The 20,246-nt window shown below is 42.1% G+C and overlaps 2 protein-coding genes across 3 annotated transcripts in view; one reads left to right on the forward strand and one right to left on the reverse strand.

The window, feature by feature from the left end:
• The window catches only part of spata1 (spermatogenesis associated 1), a 65,247-nt gene extending 63,050 nt beyond the window's left edge, over positions 1-2,197 (forward strand). For both annotated transcript variants that reach the window (XM_041208512.1, XM_041208511.1), the window contains exon 12: positions 1,115-2,197. In XM_041208512.1, the coding sequence (XP_041064446.1) occupies positions 1,115-1,243 (129 nt within the window). In that variant the 3' untranslated portion in view covers positions 1,244-2,197. The remainder of the gene's footprint in view (positions 1-1,114) is intronic.
• A 4,011-nt stretch (positions 2,198-6,208) lies between these two features.
• The window catches only part of LOC121288984 (di-N-acetylchitobiase-like), a 28,160-nt gene continuing 14,122 nt past the window's right edge, over positions 6,209-20,246 (reverse strand). The window contains exons 5-9 of the mRNA XM_041207844.1: positions 20,105-20,166; positions 18,341-18,396; positions 8,761-8,922; positions 7,194-7,443; positions 6,209-6,288 (exon numbers count right to left, since the gene is read on the reverse strand). Of these exons, the coding sequence (XP_041063778.1) occupies positions 6,209-6,288; positions 7,194-7,443; positions 8,761-8,922; positions 18,341-18,396; positions 20,105-20,166 (610 nt within the window). The remainder of the gene's footprint in view (positions 6,289-7,193; positions 7,444-8,760; positions 8,923-18,340; positions 18,397-20,104; positions 20,167-20,246) is intronic.

The raw sequence follows: 20,246 nt of genomic DNA on the forward strand, positions 1-20,246 counted from the left end.
TAACGCACCATTGGCTTTATTGGAGAGTAACATTGGGCTGGGTGTGAAACCAGAATTCTACCTATCCCATGGTTTACCTGAGTGGTGCAGGGAGCTGATAGAAGAGATTTTCATCTGGACTTGAACTCCGACGGAAGATCTGAATCTCTGGGCAGAATTTTGCCCTTGATGGGCGGACGGGCCCCACCAGCTCGGCGGCCAGCGGGCAGTCACTCGCCGCCACGGAAACGGGGCCCGCCGCCATTTTAAGTGGGCGCGCCAATTAAGGCCCACCCAGCGGGCCGCCCCACGGGAAGCGCTTTCTGTGCGGGGGGGGTGGGAGGGATTCCCCAACTGCCTGGGTTCGCACATCTCCCTGAGACTAAGTGCTGTTTGAGGGAGATCGCTGGCAGCGTTTTAAATAGAAAAAAAATAGAAAAATCTAAAAATTATTAATATGTCCCCCTCGTGTGACAATATCACACGAGTTGGGACGTGTTAATAATTATGACTAAAACTTTATTAAACTTTTTTAAACCCTGCATGAAATCTCATCCCGCTGGTGGATGAGGTTTCATGTTATTTCTCCTTCCCGCTGGGGTTCCTGGTCTGTCCGCCAGCCTTAAGGTTTGACAGGCAGGGCCTTTAAGTGGCTTAACTACCCTGTCAATGGCCTCGATTGGCCATTGACAGGTCGGCGGGCGGACAGCTGATCGCGCTGCGCCCCCGCCTTCCTGAATATTTAAATGGGGCGGGGTGATGTCGGGGGTTCCTCCCAATGTCATCATGTGTCATTTTCCCGTCAGTGAGTGGGCCCCGCCCCCAAATCGCCAACCGGGAAATTCAGGCCTGTGACACTGCATTACCAACTCTAAATATATACTGCTCGTCAAGTACTGGAACTGTTAGTTTGGAATTATATGCACAAAAGGATGTGCCAGTTATTTGCATGGCCTGTATAAAACTAGTGTTTTTGAATGAGTTGAGTTAGTGCTTTGGACTTTACATATGTGGCTAAGTAAAAAAAAAAACTCTGGTCTCTGTTTAATGTTTGGCTGAATTAGGTAATTAAAGTTGTCATTCAGTTAAGTAGACATTTGAGAAATAGCTCAATAACCTCTGTTACCTTTTACAGCTGAGAAAACAAACATCAACAGACCTTCGAGTGCTCCGCGCTGAACTGTCACAGAAGAAAACCCAGTCATCCCTAAATCGCCTGCATGGTGGTCCCGTACCTCACAGTTTGAACATTTTAGCATCTTAGCCCACGTCAGGTTGTCCAGCCATTGATCTCGTCGCTGCCTGTGTGGGAACTCCCTTGAAGTGGTTTCCATGTTTGCTGACGACCAGAGTGAATACGCTTCAAAACGCACCTCACTGCCTGTGAAGCACTTTGGGGTATCTTACTGACATTTTATGAGCAGTGAGGGCTGTATGGGGGTGCAATAGACTGGCTGACCCTAAAAGACAAAATATCTTGCTTTTCATTTGTTTCCAAGCATCCATAAGCTGAGCAGGTCTTGTGGCTCAGTAAAGTAGCCTCTGAGCCCAGGGGAGCTGGGTTCTAGCCTCACTGTAGATCTTGTGATACCATTCAAACAAGTTGATGAATTAGCCTGATAATCCCTCCAATATTTCCCAAAGGAGAGAAGCCTGAGTGACGATATGATGCAAGCCAGTCAGCTCTAACGTGTAAACAAATTTCTTTTCTTGACTGACATAAATGTAGAGCAGCGATTATAATTTTATCAGTTGACAGTCAAAACACATTGCAACGGCACAAAATGGTCAACTTTTGTCATGTGACACCTTGGAGGGGAAAGGGGTCAATTTGCTCCTATCTCACTCGCTTTCCTATTTGATCCAGGCACCAGTCATTACCTTACACCACAGCAAGGTAAGGGAAAAAAAAAACCTGGAAAAGTAGATAGAACCAAATCCCTGCTGTGCCCTTTATTGTTCCCAGTCCAATGGAGCATTGGGAAAGTTATACAGGTGTGACCTGCTGCACCTTCAAATAACACAGACATGGCCTTGTGCATAGCGGCATCAATAAATATAACAGACGTGGTCGGTGGGGGAATGTTTAACCTTTGTTCAAGTGGTTTCTTCTGAGTTAAGTCAAAGGCTATGCAAAGATGATCCTTCCGGCACTTACCAGTAAGAATTTTGAGGAAATGGACCGCGATATCCTCATTAGCCTAGATCCCTGTTTGTCAGTCACTAACGATTTTTTTGAGTTAAAGAAATTGTATATTTTCTAATCAGTAACTGAATTAACCCTTGAGGGTGGTGATTGACAAAAAGAACCTAGAGGTGGCCTGACGATAACTTTTTATGCAGCGAGATGTTGAGTTGGAACGCTCCGCCTGGCAGGGCAGTGAACAAGAACAAACAAAGAACAAAGAAAAGTAGAGGACAGGAACAGGCCCTTCGGCCCTCCAAGCCTGCGCCAATCATATTGCCTGTCAAACTAAAACATATTGCATTTCCGGGGTCCGTATCCCTCTATATCCATCCTATTCGTGTATTTGTCAAGCTGCCTCTTAAACACCTCTAGCGTACCTGCTTCCACCACCTCCTCTGGCAGCGAATTCCAGACACTCACTACCCTCTGTGTAAAAAACTTGCCTCGCACATCTCCTTTATAGTTTTCTCCTCTCACCTTAAATCTATGTCCCCTAGTAATTGACTCTTCCACCCTGGGAAAAAGCTTCTGACTATCTGTCCACGCCGCTCATAATTTTGTAAACTTCTATCGAATCAAAAGAACAAAGTAAGGATACAGGTTCAACTTGAAAAGGAGCATCCAAGAGGAAATATTGCAGGTCCATGGAGAACGAGCAGGGGCATCAGGACTACAATTAGCTCTTTCATAGACCAAGCACAGACACAGTGGGCTGAGTGGCCTCCTGTGCTGTATCATTCTACAATTCTGCAAAGTTTCAAGTGATGATCACTACCCTTTTTATTTATTCTTTCATGGGATGTGGCTAGACCAGCAGTTATTGCCCACCCCTAATTGCCCTTGAGAAGGTGGTGGTGAGCTGCCTTCTTGAACCGCTGCAGTCCATGTGGTGTAGGTACACCCATAGTGCTGTTAGGGAGGGAGTTCCGAGATTTTGACCCAGCGACAGTGAAGGAATGGTGATATATTTCCAAGTCAGGATGGTGTGTGATTTGGAGGGGAACTTATGCTATGAAATGTCAGAAAGTAACTGATTACCAAACAGTGCAATGCAGGCATTGAGGCAAGGAAAACTAATACAGTTCGTATCAAATGCTAATTATTATATCCTGGCTTGTATATTGCAAAAGTAACTTAAAAAGTTGACAGCTGCAGAATGAGAGTAGCTCATCCAGTTCCATTCAGCACAATTTAGGAAGGATGTGAGGGTCCAGGAAGAAGGGATTTTAACAACAAGGGTAGTTTGGAGAAGCTGGGGTTGTTCTCCTTGAAGCAAAGGAGATTGAGGAGAGATTTGATAGAGGGCTACAAGATTATGACAGGTTTGGGTAAGGTAGATGAGAAAAATTCTCTTCCCTTTAACTGATGGCACAAGGACTAGGGGGCTCAGATTTAAGGTTTTGGGCAAGAAACGCAGGGGGAATGTGTGGAAAATCTTTTTAAACAGCGAAAGTTAATGGCCTGGAACTCGCTGCCCAAAAGGATGTTGGAAGTAGAGTCGACGAACAATTGCTAAAGCAAATTAGACAGGCACTTTTGAGAAGTAACCTCGCAGGCTTAGGAGGATACAGCAAGAAAGTAGGACTGACTGGATTGCTCCATGGGGAACCAGTACTGACTTGGTGGGCCAAATGACATTTTTTTGCCATAAATGACCCTGTGGATAACTGCACGTTAATGGAGTGATTGACCTTGCAGTTCCTACACATCTCCCTGTTGGCATGGGAGGTCACAGAACCACACTGACGGACCCCTGTGCCTCTGGGAGTCCTAGGGCAGAATTTAACCCTTGTTGGGCAGGAGCTGACTGTCGCCCGTGATCAGGGCCGGACCGTGGTTCCTCGCTGGTGGGCCGATTAGAGGAGGACGAGCGTGACCTTCTCGCATGCGCGCGAGTCTGCGCTTGCAGATCTCCCCGAGGCACAGGGACCTGTTATTAATTAAATTTAAAAACTTTTATTTTTATTTGATTTGCTGCTGGGAACCTTATCCTGCCCGTGGATGAGGTTTCCTCAGAAGTGCAAAGGCCGCTTGGCCTTTTCGCCTGCAGTGAACATTGTAAGTTAATCGAGATTTTAATGGCCTTAACAGGCTTTTTAGTTGTCGGTGGGTGCGCTGCCGATTCCCGCTGATGGAAATATCGTGCGACTGCCCGTTGATGTCGGGACTCTGGCCCGGGGTCAATGCGCGTCATTTTACGTTCGAGCAGGTCGGTTGCGCGCTTGCCTGCCGAGGTAAAAAATTTTGCCCCTCCTTGTCAAGCCACACGCCTCTGATCCTGCTGAGGGGGGAGATGGCCTCCATCTCCTCCCATTTGTATCGATGGATGTACTGGGAGATAATAGGATGTGTCGCCTGCTCTTATTTGGATTGACCCAGATGCATAGAGGGTCAATGCCATGGTGACCTTTACAGCCACTGTCGGCACCGGCCTTACTCTGGTGTGGGCCAAACTGTTCCTCTTGGACTGCTAAATCCCACCCCAGTTCTTCCCTATCGATGCCTCATTTCACTCACTGTGCCACAAACGAGCCCAAACTTTCAGCAACATGCCAAGCGATAAGAGTTAAAATACCCAAATATGCAAGAATGAGGCTGTGTAACTTTAGCAGCCCCCCTACAGTAAAATTTAGCCTGTGGTAAGATCTGGACTCAGTGGCTGCTTCAGCCATAGTGCGTTGTGAAGGTTACTGGAGCAGCTAGTTAATTTTGGAAGTGAACAGTGCCCTATCCATGATGCTCGAAGAAGGAAAAGGGACATTAGGCAGTATTACCTTATCTACCCTCAGCAGATCATTGACCTTGCAGCACCAGTCTACAGTTCAGAGGCTGAGAGGAGCCTGTACCTATTGTCACTCTCACCTAGGGTTATAGAACACTACAGCACCGTAGGGGATCATTTGGCCCATCTGGGTTCTTTGATTGAGCTAACCAATGAAGTCCACTCATCTGTCTTTTCCTCAGATCTGTAATTGTTTCCTCTGAAGTATTTATACAATTCCCTTTTGAAAGTTGCCGGTTGAAATCTGCATCCGCCAATCCTTCAGGCAGTGAGTTCTGGGTCACAACTCAGCACAAATTTCTTTTTCCTCATGTCACCTCTCATTCTTTCCCTGAGAGAGCTGACCCTTCTGCACCTGCAAACATTTGCTTTTTATTCTTCATTCTTTCATGGGCTGCGGACATCGCTGGCAAGGCCAGCACTTGTTACCCATCCCTAATTGGCCTTGAATTGAATGGCTTGCCAGGCTACTTCAGACAGCAGTTCAGAGTCAACCACATTCCTGTGGGTCTGGAGTCACATGTAGTCCAGACCAGGTAAGGACGGCAGATTTCCTTCCCTTAAGGGCATTAGTGAACCAAATGGGTTTTTACAACAACCGACTATAGTTTCATGGTCACCATCACTGAGAATAGCTTTCACTCCAGATTTATTAATTGTATTTAAATTCTATCAGCTGCCGTGGTGGGATTTCAACCCACGCATTAGCCTGGGTCTCTGGATTACTACACAGAGATAAAAACAAAAAAACTGCGGATGCTGGAAATCCAAAACAAAAACAGAATTACCTGGAAAAACTCAGCAGGTCGAAGGGTCATGAGGACTCGAAACGTCAACTCTTTTCTTCTCCACCGATGCTGCCAGACCTGCTGAGTTTTTCCAGGTAATTCTGTTTTTGTTCTGGATTACTAGTCCAACAACATTACCACTATGCCATTGTTAAGATGCACAGGTGAAGGGCATTGTTTAATTAAATACTTTGAACACATAAATAGGGAACAACTGGGTGAGAGGAGAGCTATGAGGCAGAACAAAGTTAATAAACTCTCGCAGGAAAGAAATACTCCGTCTCTTGGTTTTGATTTTTGATTTCAACCAGCTTGAATTCTGTTAACAACTTTGAGTTCTATAACTGCTGTGTTCATCACTCTCTCCTTTTTTGAACAAGTACTTAAAATTTCCAATCCAATGTTGCTGTTTGCATTGTTTATGGTTTGCTAAGGACAAAGAAAGGTAACTTTTCTGATCACTGAAAGAGATCACTTTCCTCCTCCCTTTTGCCTTTTGATCTGGATTTTGCTTGCGTCCTGATATTTCCCTGCCAGTGTTGTACTCTTATCTAGGAGATGGTTAAATCATAACCTCACATACATAGTTACTCAGACTACCTTGGTACAGATGAAAGCTGTATCAGGAATAAAAGCAGTTATGATTCTTCATCGTGTAGAGTTAGATACACAGAGAAAATGGGAGACTTACCTATCACCACCCACCTATACCCACTTGTGAATTTTACCCACTGACAAAGGGGAAGAGAAGGCGATTACAGGACTACCACATATATGTCAAGATTAGATCTATGGGAATTTTTTTTAAATGGGTCAACAATTGTTTTATATTTACACAAATTCCCCTTTCCACAAACAAGATTAAAACATTTACTTTGAAAACAGCAGTTTATTTTGTTAAATACACATGCGTGGAAAAATTCAAACTGCCTTTCAAGAATTGACAATTGGAAATCTTTCATGAGGATTAAAATGCCAAATATTTACATTTATTGTTTTTGATTATTACATTTAAAAAAGCAAGCAGTGAAAAGAGGAGACTATTTCCTGGTCCATTCACACCCCATAATGGAGGAAACTGAAAATTAAAGGGTTATCTAAGTTCAAAATGATAACTTATGTCAAAATAAAATCTAAAAGAATCAGAACTGGGAACTAAGATGCATATAAAACAGAGGGCACAAATGTGTCTGTCAAAATTTGATTATTACTCAACTGGAAACCTGAATTGTAAGAATTTAATTCTGCAATAGACTGCACTGTCATTAAATGCTATGATAATTAATACAGATTTGGTGTACTGTGTAAACAACTTAAATAGATGCCTAAAGTAGCCAGATCTTGTCGGGCAAATCACATTGCTTTCAGTACAATAGAAATTGATTGATTACATAAAATGTTAATCTGTTCCCTAGATCTATGTTAGCTTCATTTTTGATGTTGGATGCTAACTCACCTTTTTCTGTGTTTACCAGCAAAACTAAATAATCGCCTAATATGAAGATTAAATGGTTCAAGTTCTCCATTTTACACAGAGCATTCCACATCTCTTCGGTTTGCATTACTGCTGTTGGATTTGCACTGTAGTTTAAGCTATTTCCAAACAATGCACCTATGCCATGGAGTTTTAATTTCTTCATGATAGATGATTTTAGTGAAAGGCTCTCTGGGTCATCATAACAGATTTCGTGGTACAAGTTTTCAACCTGCCAAAAGAGCCATTGAGAGTTCCAGAGAAAGGAATGAATTTAAGACAAAAGTACAATTCTGGACACAATGCTGAATACCTGCAACATCACTATTTCAAATACATTCAACTTGTACCTGTGTTAAAAGGACAAGTTTAGGTAAACTGAGGAAAAGAAACATACAGGAGTTAGATTGTTTTAAACCCTAGTTGCAACAGATTATGAAAACCACTGCAATCTTTCCCGTACTGTAGTAATCTGCAAACTGCTTCATTACATTGACACGTGACACGAGATGAGGACAAATTAAAAGATATTTTAAAAATGCCTCACCACTGATCCTTCATCAAGATCACAGGATCCCGATGTGAATAAATGTCAACTTTTAATTCTTTAAATAACTAAAATTGGCAGAATGAATGAAAGTAGTCACCTGGCGAGTAGAACGGGAATAGAGTTGAAATAATTCAACAGGTTAATGATGCCCTTGAAATAGCGTAAGACTGTTCACCTGAGTGAATTTGTCATTCATGTTCAAACACACAGCCTAATTTGAAGCCAAATGCATAACTATTACTGAACCTCAAAGAAACCTTTTGTATGAAACACTTGGGATGTTTTAAATAGACACAGTCAAACACGACCATTATTTAACTTCTTGGAAGAGTAGCTCCGAGGAATTTCCGGTCTATCTTTTCTAACACTTAAACCAATGAACTTACCTGGATGCAGTGAAACATATGAGCACCACATGTTTATAGGGCAAATTTGTCACTACGAGTTGTGGCTGTTTGCCCTGATCTTCTTTAAAAACTTGCATTTATATAGCAAAACCTCAAAACATTCCAAAGCACTGTACAGCCAATAAAGTGCTTTAGTTATAATGTAGGAAATGCAGCAGGAAATTAGCACACAAGTAAGCTCTCACAAGCAGCATGTAGTATTGATCAGATATTCTGTCAATGTTGTTGATTGAGGGTTAAGTATTTCTCAGGAAAACAGGGAGGACACCTCTACTCTTCTTTGTAATGGTGCTGCGGGAACTTTTATGTTCACTGCCAAGGGTAGGTAGGACTTTATTTTAACTTCCTATCTGAGAAACAATGCACCTGGTCTGCAAGTGGTTATGCAAAATATTTTAATGAAATGAACTGGTTTTGATGCTTTGCTTATCAACGTCCATTTTCTTGTCAATTCTCCAACTGTGTACATCTTCTACTGTACTCTGAGCCCCGTACGCAGAGAATACTGAATCATGAAACACTGCAATGTTAACATTCTGCAAAGAATGTTATAATTCACAGGTCTCCACTGTACTTTGACTGATAGTCTTACCTTGTAAACATAAAATGGGGATTGGTAATTATCATCCCAATATCTGCCGGTAATTGACTTGGGCAGCTCCTGCATGACCTCTTTGTATTGAACCATTTTTCCAACTGGAGGATTGCAAGCAGCTCCTTTGAAAGGAATCTTTAGCAATTCACATCTGCCAGGCTGTAAAATATAAGAAGACCAAGAATATAGCGTTTGTGAATATAGTTACTCTGTTAACAAAAAAAACAGTAGAAATAAACTGAATAATCTCCAAGTTTACAGGCTATGGTGGAAATTTAAAATCCAAACGTCAGTTGAGAATTTCAACACCAAGCAATGACATTAAGCATTTATGGAGCCAAGGAAACTATATGCGAGTTCAGATCCAGATTAGTAAAATCAAATGCAATAATGGAACAGGCTCCAGGGATTGAATGGTCTACTCCAGTTCTGATGCTTCTTTGATTCCGTAATGAGTTTTGAGAAAAGATTTGAGAAACTTACAATTTACAATCAAGAAGAATGCAGTTCAGCAAGTCCCCCCATGAAATAAGACTGGAAATGGCATGGATACAAAATTATGAGGGGAATAGATAAAGTGGACAGGATACAATTGTTTCCCTTGGTGGAGACTTCTAGAACCAGGGGGCATAGATTCAAGATAAGTGGCAGAAGGTGTAGGGGAGACATGAGGAAGAACTTTTTTTACGCAGAGGGTAGTGGGTGTCTGGAATTCGCTGCCAAAGTTGGTGGTAGAGGCAGAAACTTTAAACTCTTTTAAAAAGTACCTGGATCTGCACCTAAAGTGCTGTAAACTGCAGGGCTATGGGCCGGGTGCAGGAAGGTGGGATTAGAAAGGGCACCTGGGTGTCCTCAGGCTGGCATAGACAAGATGGGCCAAATGGCCTCCTTCTGTGCTGTAACTTTTCTATGGTTCTATGGATAAAGAATGCAGAGAGAGCAAGTTTTGATGAATATCTCACTCGTGGTACATGTTAACATTTTAGAGGCAATTGTTTTAGTTTTGGGAAGATTAAAGTTGAACTGTAGAAAATGGGATAAATGCAACTAAAGCAGTTTGGAGTCTATTACACTTAAAAGGCTTGGGCCATGTTGACTTAAGAGGTTAACAGCTAGAAAGGTAAGATCATAAAACAGCAGGGTGGGCTTACTGAGCTGGAGACTTGATGTCTACACTGCTTGCAAATAAGAGCAAGTTGTTTTGCGAGTTAGCGTGAAATTAGTTTAAATGTTTTCAGTGAAGCCTGAAAAGGCTATGTCAGCATGGAGAATTTTTTTGTTTATTCTTTCACAGGATGTGGGTTTCATTGGCGAGGCCAGAATTTGTTGCTCATCCCTAATTGCCCTTTAACTGAATGATTTGCTGGGATATTTCAGAGGGCAGTTAAGAGTCATCCACATTGTAGTGGGTCTGGAGTCACATGTAGGTCAGACCAGGTAAGGATGGCAGATTTCCTTTCTTAGTGAGAAATGTGTTTTGATGATAATCAATAATAGTTTTATGATCATCTTTACTGAGACTAGCTTTATATTCCAGATTTGTTAATTGAATTTAATTTCCACCAGCTGCCGTGGTGAGATTTATGCCCATTTCCCTAGAGTATTAGCCTAGTTCTCTTCGTTCCTATTCCAGTGATATCACCACTGCACCACCATCTCCCATGAGTTGGGTGAAGCTTAAGGTCGTTATCTGGTTCAATTTATCTGTGTGTTCTGTGCCAGGCAGTTAGGGTCCAGATAAGACCCAGGAGCCATTTATAGCCTCGTTGCAGCCAGAATACTGGAATTTTGTGGAACCCAAGGGCAGTGTCAGCTTAGTGAAGCTAGTGGTCTGCAAAAGATTTGGCCATGTGCTGGTCATTAAAGGCAGCTTTGTGAATCCCATGGAACACAGTCTCAGGAGAAGAGATTGAACCATCAGGAGGTGAGCAGTCTTGTGGCATTCTGAGTCAGGGTGCCTTTCAATGGAATTCAAAGGCTACATCTTCAAAAGTGAAGAACCAAAATCCCTCGTGACAGAAGCAGAGATTTAACACAATATTGTGACTCAACGGGGTCACTGACATCTGGGTTTGTTGCTGAGAAATCCGTGGGATGTGTTTCAGCCACACCTGCACTTAATGTGCAATGTGCTGTGTTTGACAACAATTTTCCTGTTAATTCATATTTACCTCTTGCTAATTCTGCATGTTAGAATATAAGATAAATATTACAGTATCACAGTATCTTTACAGTGTGGAAGGAGGCCATTCAGCCTATTGAGTCTGCACTGGCTCTCTGAGAGAGCATTCCAGCTAGTCCTACTCCTCTGCCTTATTCCCGTAACCTTGCACATTCTCTCTTTTCAGAAAGCAATCTAATTCCCTTTTGAACATTTTGATTGAACCTGCCTCCACCACCGTTTCAGGAAGTTTGTTCCAGACTCCAACCACCCCCTGTGTGAAAAAACTTTTCCTCACATCATATTTACTCCTTTTGACAATTATTTTGAACCTATGCCCTCTAGTTCTTGATGTTCTCTTGAGTGGGAACAATTTCTCACTATTTACCCTGTCCATAACCCTCAGGATCTTGAATATTGCTATCAAGTCTCCTCAGCCTTCTTTTCTCCAAGGAAAACAGTCCGAAACCTCTCCAACCTATTGTCATAGTTACAGTTCTTCATACTGGGAATCATTCTTGTGAATCTCCTTTGTACTCTCTCCAATGCCTTCACATCCTTCCTCAAGTATGGAGCCCAGAACTGGACACACTACTCCAGATGAGGCCTAACTAGTGTCTTATACAAGTTCAACATGACCTCCTTACTCTTGTACTCAATGCCCCTATTAATAAAGCCTAAAGTACTATATGCTTTATTAACTGCTCTCTCAACATGCCCTGTCATCTTCAATGACTTATGTACATATACACTGAAGTCCCCCCATTCCTGCACCTTCTTTTGAGCCTCTCCCTTTGTTTTATACTATCTTACCATATCTTTCCTGCCAAAATGAATCACCTCACACTTCTCTGCATTGAACTTCATCTGCCACTTGTCTGCCCAATTCACCAACATGTCTATGTCCTTTTGAAGTTCAAGTCTATCCCCATTACAGTTGACAACATTTCCAATCTTTAAGATAATTAATTTTACTTCCCCTGACCATTATTACCATCTTAGATTCAAAGTAACGTAAATGTAAAAGGAATTTTGGATGGGGGCAGATGAAGGCTGGGGAGAAATAATATTCAGTAAGAATCATCCTCAAGATGGATACAGGTGAAGGGAGAGCTGGAGGATCTTTTAAGTCCATGCACAATCTATTCGTTTACTTGTACGTACTTATATGTCAAGAGCCTGGAAATTAGCAGCACCCCTGCAAAAGAATAAGGCCGGGATTTCACGAACCCATCGTGGCAGTTCCCTCCGTGAGGGATGTGGTGGGCCAGCCAAATGCCCATTGTCTTGGCGGGACCGAACAACCCCGCAGGTGGGCGGGTCTGGAAAATCCCGCCCTAAGGATATTTCCCTCTCAAAGTAGGGTAAGATCTGCAGGTGGGACTGCCAAATCAAGTAATCAGATAATTCTAGTGGCTTCAGTATGTTACCTACATATGTAATCAACAGGGTAACAGATTGTATTTTAAAGATAACCATGTTATCTAAAAATTAGTTGTGAGGAGCCGATAAGGATATTTCCTTCTCCAAGTGGGAAACTGTAAGAAATTAGGGTCTTTAATAGGTGGGTGTTTTCTGCATTTTTTGGGATTAGCTAAACAGCCTTGATTCTCTGGAAAGAGGATTTCTAAACGCTTTGACCTCTAAACAGTCTTAGTTCAGGCTGCCAAATTGACATTCCTAAGCTGGTAGAATGGCGTCTTGTGCATTCCCTTTTTTATGTAAGTGTTTAGAAAGGGCCAGAATATGACCCACAGCAAGATGTAAACTAAAAAGCTGACTTCGAGCAGGGTGACTCACAAGTAGGGTGCTGAACACCCTCATGTTTTGAGTGCCTGTCCTGTATCCATTGGTCAGAATAGTTAGATAGATGACTGACACTGGATAAGCTACCAGCCCCCAGGAAAAGGGCATATTAACAAGTGCTTGTGACAGGGGCCATGTCCTGGATGGACCATCCACAGCTGAGGTGGCAGTGCTCATTGGCAGCTGCCTTCTTCAGATGGAAGATGGACCAAAGGAGGAGGAGGAAGATCGAGAGATTGAGGAAAAAGTCTTCTAACACTTCCACTAGAGAGCGGAATGTTGTTATCACAAGCTTAAATGGGTCATTTGCTTTTACTGTCTAATTAGTTAATGTATCATCTCAAATTGTTTCTTAATAAACTTAATAAACCATCTTACAATTACCCATGACTAGTTGACTGCCTATTTAGATATCTGTGGCCGTCAAACCCTGAAATCCTACATGTGTATGAATGTATGTCGCTTCTTATTAAGTGTAAATGTGCTATGTTACAAGCTCAACTGATTTTGTTATATTGGTTGCTGGTGCAGCTATTAGCACACTCAGGGTTGCTAAGTGAGTGCTGCCCAATCAGAGAATTACATCTAACTGTTGTTTTGGGTTTTGCAAGCGTGCGCTGGTTCATATAGCTCCAGGCGCTATAACATTGGCCTTATCAGCAATCTTGTAAATATTGTCTTGGCCATTTGCCCACTTTGCAAGCTTGACACATAAATAAAGTGCATCAAAGCGATCCTGATCAAATCATTGTTCACTGTGTACCATGCAAACGCACAAATGGTCCAATGACGGCCACTTTCGAACCTGAAACGTGCCCAGTTTACATAAGATTACCTAAGAAAGGCCAAGTATCTTAAAAACTTGCAACAGGTTAAGCAATTTCATGCTGCTCCTATGCAAGTGGCATTTGCCACTAACCAGATGTTGCCATCGGTCCAAAAAGACATTCTGCCTACCACATAATTAATCAACGTTGTGTATGAATTTCATTCCCAGTGTAGTGTCAGATACATAGGCTGTATACCCTGACATTTGGTTGATTGAATCAAACAGCATGTTCTTTCATTGTGTTAGAATCATATCTCTCAAGGCTGAAGTTTTATTTTACAAAGTGGCAAGATCTGGACAAATGGATGCTAATTTGGGATTTTTTTTTTAGAAGGTCAGAGTTTTCAACAAGCAGGCCTCTTCCAAGAAACCACCTGACCTACATGGTACTTGAGAAGGAGTTGTTTGTTTGTGTTGAACTGCAAAGAATTTTAATTAATGAAAAGCTGGAAGGCAAAAGGCAATCACATGGAAGAGAGGGAAAAAAAACTTACATTGTGAACCTGCTTGTTTTGAGGGCAGTCTTGTTGCAGAGCAAGCTGAGAAAAGAAAGGGACCTTGACTGGCTCCCTCTCTCTACCTTGCCTAAAATTGTGTGTGGCTAGCAACCTGCAGCCAGAGATCCCTCATCCTAGTGTAACCAGTCTGCATTTGGACCTGCAAAGCTGAGGGTAGTGCTGTGAACTTCCAGGCGTCAACAGGGACCAGTGGCCTATCTGCATGTGAGAGAACTCCAGATTGACAGTGTCGAGACCCTGTGGACTTTATCCTTTATTTTATAAAGCCCATCCTCCAAAGCTCATCTCTGCAGAGAGACTCTATCTGTTTGACCTTTGTTTGTCTGTTTATGTGCTGGGGGAATTCTTTAGGAAGCAATGATAGTTATGCTTCCTGATTACAATTGTGTGCAACTTGTTCAAAGAAGTTTTGCTTTAAATTAATCATTCTAAGATTTTGAAAGAAGCCTGGTCAGAGTCTCTTCTTTTATTCATGGGATGCAGGCATCACTGGCTAGGCCAGCATTTATTGCCCATCCCAAATTGCCCTTATTCAGAGGGCATTTAAGAGTCAACCACATTGCTGTAGGTCTGGAGTTACATGGAGGCCAGCTGACTTCCTTCCCTAAAGGACATTAGTGAACCAGATGGGATTTTACAACAATCAACAATGGTTTCAAGGTCATCATTAGACTTTTAATTCCAGATTTTCATTGAACTCAAATTCCACCATCTACCATAGCAGAACCTGAACACAGGTTCCCCGGAGTGTTACCCTGGGTCTCTGGATTGCTAGTCCAGCAACAATACCACTATGCCATTGCCTCCCCTTCTTCTGGGTGATAGAGGTACAGGTACACAATTGGCCATTTTAATGAGAAAATTATACCTTTAAATTAATGGTACAGCCTGCGGAATAGTGGGGCTTGATAATTCACGCAATCCTCCCATCATAGGCGTAACATAAACTGGGGGCTTTTGCGGGAGTTGAAATGCAGACAGCGGATGTTATGACTCAAGGATTGTAGTTGGTAAGGGATTAAAGGATGGAGACCAGGTTTTTTATATTTTGGTAAACTGAAATGATGTTGGAAGTTACTAAGGCTTTTTTACAGATGGAAAATGTGACCATGACTGGTTTACAGAAATTAACCAAGTGTAAGCTAATGGAATTGATGAATAAGTTGGAGTTAGAATTACCTGCAGGGGCGAGGGAAGCAGACGTAGTTGAGGTAATAGCACAGCATTTGAAACTGGAAGGGATAACAGGGAGACCACGTTCTCCAGGGGGTGAGTCAACTGAATTGGCTAAGATTCAGTTGCAAATGAAAAAACTTGAACTAGAAGCAAAAGAGAAAGAAAGAGAAAGAGAAGAAGAAAAGGGCAGGAAAAGAAAAAGAAAGAGAATTTGAATTAAAAAGGCTAGAGGCACAAGAAAAAGAAAAGGAAAAAGAGAGAACATTTCTAAGAGAAATGGAAATGAGAAAACTCAACCTCCAGAGCAAGTAGTTAGCAACGAAGGAAAGAGAGAAGGAACGAGAAAGGGAATCATGGCTTAAAAGGCTGGATGTTACAGAAGAGGCCCCAGATGATGAAGAAGATTCTAATGATCAAAAAACCTTCAACCCGAAGCCCAGTGAGATGTTTAAATTTGTACAAGCCCTCCCAGAGTTTGAGGAAAGGGAGAGGCGTTCTCCATTTCATTTGAAAAGGTAGCTAAGCAAATGAAGTGGCCAAACGAAATCTGGACATTGCTCCTACAGGGGTGAAGTTAGTGGATAGAGCTTATACGGTTTATGTTTCACTGTCGGAAAAGGTTTCTGTGGTGTATGATGCGGTAAAAAAGGCTATTTTTAGTGTTTATGAGTTAGTCCTTGAGGCAGAAATTTCTGAATATAAGGAAACAGCCTGCGCAGACCTATATTGAGATTGAGGGAGTAAAGCAAAGTACTTTTGACCATTGGATACGGGCATTAAAGGTAGAGACAATGTATGAAGCTCTTAGAGGAAACATTCTCTTGGAAGAATTGAAAGATTCACTTTCTCCAGTAGTTAGAGCACATGTTGAAGACCAGAGAGTGGCAACGGCTATTCAGACAACAGAGATGGCTAACAATCCTTAGCTAGTCCATAAGTCTAAACGCTTTTTCCATCATCCCCACAAACCTGAAAAGGACAGAAGGTGAAGGGAAGAGAAAGAACAGCTGGGAATACCATGGACACTCTTCCTCAGGCCAGAAAGGAAGGTGCTGAAGATGGAAGTGACTTCCGAAGTCCTAAGTGTTTCCATTGTAACAAGCTGGGACATGTTTATGCTGATTGTTGGAAGTTGTGCAGGAAATCCATGGGACTTATTGGGGTACATAAGGGTGATTCAGGAAAAGGAGCTCTGACTGAAAATACAACAGATCAAGTTGTACCATTAACTGCAGCTGTGAAGTCGAGTGTGGACACTGCTGTGAATTCAGGAGAGGTGAATGAGATACATGACCATTATAAAGAATTTTTGTTGAGGGGAAAAGTAACCCCTTATCCCTCAAATGAAACCGCTAAACCTATAATCCTCCTTAGAAATACAGAAGCCACTCAAACACTTTTGCTGGGGAAAGGCATAACTTTTCCAAGCTAAAGTTTTAATCAATGGTATTGGTGGGGAGTATATATCCATAACTTTTGTCAAGAAAATAAGAAATTGCAATATTTTTCTTGTGGTAATAACCCTGGCATATTTTCTTATGTACTGGAAATCATGCTGTAACTGGATTAAGAGTTAGAGTGTTGGCAAGAGTCTAAGGTCAACAGTAAAAAGTGGTTTTGATATGTTAAGTAAAGAGGCCAAGAGGAACTTCAATCAGGGTTTTACATAAAACAATAACAGGAATAGTTTGAATTGAGTTGTTTTAGTTTGAAGGGGGATATATACAGGTTGTAAAAAGGTGTAAGGAAGTGAGGTAAGATAGGGTAAGTTTGTTAATACAAGTCTAACAGCTAAAGTAAAGAATAGTCTAATCAATTCTGGGAAGAAAGCATTTCTGAAGAGACTGGTTGAGATAATAGAGAGAGTAAAGGGAAGGAGTGTATTTAAGGAAATATTGAAGCCTATGTGAGGGGGTAGCTGCTTAGACCACCCTGAAGACAGCAGTGTAGCTGGTCAGAACTCCCAGAAGACAGTGTGATCAAGGCCAGACTGAAAATACCTGTTGCTGCCAGCCTCAGAGGACGCCCCAAGGAAAAAGCACTGTGTGGTGTAAATTACTAGGCTTCTATAGATTCTAAAATCTATAAGGATAGTTGCTGAACAGAAAAGGGGAAGGTTAGCTCTGAGGGTAATTAGGTTAAGATTTGTGGAACTGTTTTAATGTATTGTTTAATGTGTGAAGGCATTCGTGTGTTTAAGTGTAATTGTGTTTTATTTGTTTTCTCTTTATTCTTTTGATAAATGTTTAATTTACTATAAAATCATCACAAGTAGTCAGGGACATCATTTCCTGATTTCAGAACCACTCCTCATGCTATACAAATTGCAAAAACTGTTCTGGCAGCCGTTTCAAGTTTCCATCTGGGGTTTTGAGTAGCTCAGCATTTACCATCCACCATGCCATAACACTTTGTACTGGGTGCATTTGGAATGTGACCTATTGTCTGGGACATTGTAGAGGTTATTCAGCTGTTACCTGTACCTGGAGTTGATTTTCTCCTGGGAAATTATTTAATTGGAGTGAAGGTAGTAGCTTCTCTCATAATTACAGAAAGCCCAAGTGAGATTAAAGAGATGGAGCAGTTACAGATGGAAAAGTTCCATGAATTTTCCCTTTGTGTGTGATGACCTGAGCAATGGCTAAGCAAAGTCCATCAAAAAAGGTCAAAATGATAACACAGACAGTTGTTTGGCTGGCTGAAACTTTCTTTAAGGATGAGGCAGGCGTGCTTGGGAGGCCCTCTTGGCTGGCAGATTTGTGGAAGATGATGACAACATGCAGTGAGGTGACCCCATAAATCCTCACATCGCATCTGTGAATGTTTGACTTCAGGCTGGCTTATAGTAGCATCAATGCCCTCTGAGAGAACGCTCCTGTCATGGAGAAGCGGTGGAGGCCCTAATAGTCACTCGATTGCAGGAGGGCAATGACAACATGCAGTGAGGGCACTCCATAGATCTTTACATAGCCTCTGAGAATGTCTGACTCCTGTCTGGCCGAGGGCAGATTGCTTGTGCTCTGTGATCAGGGTCTTATCATAGAGATGTAGCCATGAAACTTTAGAAGCATCTGATCCTTTGTACACCTGCAGCATCTGAGCCTTCAGGAGCACAATGTCACTGGTCAAGGACTTCTTCAGAGCTAAGGAGAAGTAAAAATGTCATAAAATTTATACTGTTTAAGGGAGTGGAGCAGGTGAAGCTGGATAGAGGGCCAGTGATAGGTGGAGGCAAAGGAGTGATTGCCAGAGATGTCGTGGACAAAAGGTCAAAAGGGTGTTAATGATAGTGGTACTGGCTAAAGGAGGTGCTGATCGTGGCATTAAGGTCAGAAAGCAGAATGTGATAATAGCAGGACAAGGGTAAGCACTCTGGAAAGAACAACATGAACAAGTGACAGATGGTCCCTGTTGGGGGTGGGGTGGGGGAAGGGGACTGTGGTGGGAAAAAAGATCGAAAATAGGATAAAAGGTGGGGATAAAACAATGAATAAAAATGAAAATAAATAAAATGAAAATAAGTGGATAAAAAATGAAAATGAAAAAACTGAAATTAAGAAATGAGAATGAATATTGAAAAAAGGGGATAAAAAGGGGGTGGGAATGGAAGAGAGAGTTCATGGTCTGAAGTTGTTGAACTCAATGTTAAGTCCAGGAGGCTGTAAAGTACCTATTCGGAAGATGAGATGCTGTTCCTCCAGTTTGTGTTGGGATTTACTGGAACATTGCAGCAGGCCAAGGACGGACATGTGGGCAAGAGAGCAGGGTGGATTGTTGAAACGGCAAGCGACAGGGAGGTCTGGGTCATGCTTGCAGACAGACCAAAGGTGTTCCGCAAAGCAGTCACCCAGTCTGTGTTTGGTCTCTCCAATGTAGAGGAGCCTGCAATGGGAGCAGTGAATGCAGTAGACTAAATTGAGGGAGGTGCAAGTGAAGCGCTGCTTCATCTGAAAGGAGTGTTTGGGCCCTTGGACGGTGAGAAGGGAAGAGGTAAAGGGACAGCCCCAACCTCACCTCCCTCCCATGGCACCTTCCCATGCAATCGCAGAAGTTGAAAAACCTGTCCTCCTCCGCTATTTCCGCCAACTCTAGCATGATGCCACCACCAAACACATCTTCCCTTCACCCCCTCTGTCGGCATTCCATAGGAGCTGTTCTTCCTGGGACACCCTGGTCCACTCCTCCATCACCTCCAGCACCTCATCTCCCTCCCACAGCACCTTCCCATGCAATCACAGAAGATGCAACACCTGTCCCTTTACCTCCTCGCCCTTACCTGGGAGTGTCAGGAGCCTATGTTGCTTTCTTCATGGCTACAACTCACCAATCAGAGTCAACTTGTCAACCAATCAGCACCCTTTTCTCCGGTAGTATAAATTGTTCTTATCGTTAGAAATTTGGCATTCTTGTGTTTGGTGAGCGCAAGGTGAAAAGTTTCAGTGATATTCACGTTCTGTACTATCAAGCAGCTGTAAAGTTGATATATTTTTTGTTAAGCAAGGACATTAAATGTTACAGAGCCAAGGTTGGTATATGGGAGTACAGATATAGATCACCAAAAATCTATTTGAATGGTGGAACAGCCTTGAGGGATTGAATGGCCTCCTCTGTTTCCTATTCTTCTTTGATTCTGAGCAAAGAGAATGAGACTTGAGAAAAGACTCGCGAAACTTAAGATTTACAGTCTAAGAGAATGCAATTAAGGAAATGTCTCAGTGGAATAAAAGATTAAATAGAATGGAGAAGATAAGCCCAGAGCACAAGTCAATAGGTTCAAATGGAAGTTAGTGAAACATAAATGTAGAACAAGTATTAAAATCCTAATGTAAAATAGTGCAATATTGATATAACTTTCTATTAGCAAGCTGACGAATACAAAAACATTGGGCTGTATCACAATAAAATTTGATGCCCTGATTGGACAAATAATGCATCAACATTAGATGAATTGATTACACTTCAGTATATAGTGCAATGCAAACTACACATTTCT

The sequence above is a fragment of the Carcharodon carcharias genome, chromosome 16 (assembly GCF_017639515.1).
Source record: "Carcharodon carcharias isolate sCarCar2 chromosome 16, sCarCar2.pri, whole genome shotgun sequence".
NCBI lineage: Eukaryota > Metazoa > Chordata > Chondrichthyes > Lamniformes > Lamnidae > Carcharodon > Carcharodon carcharias.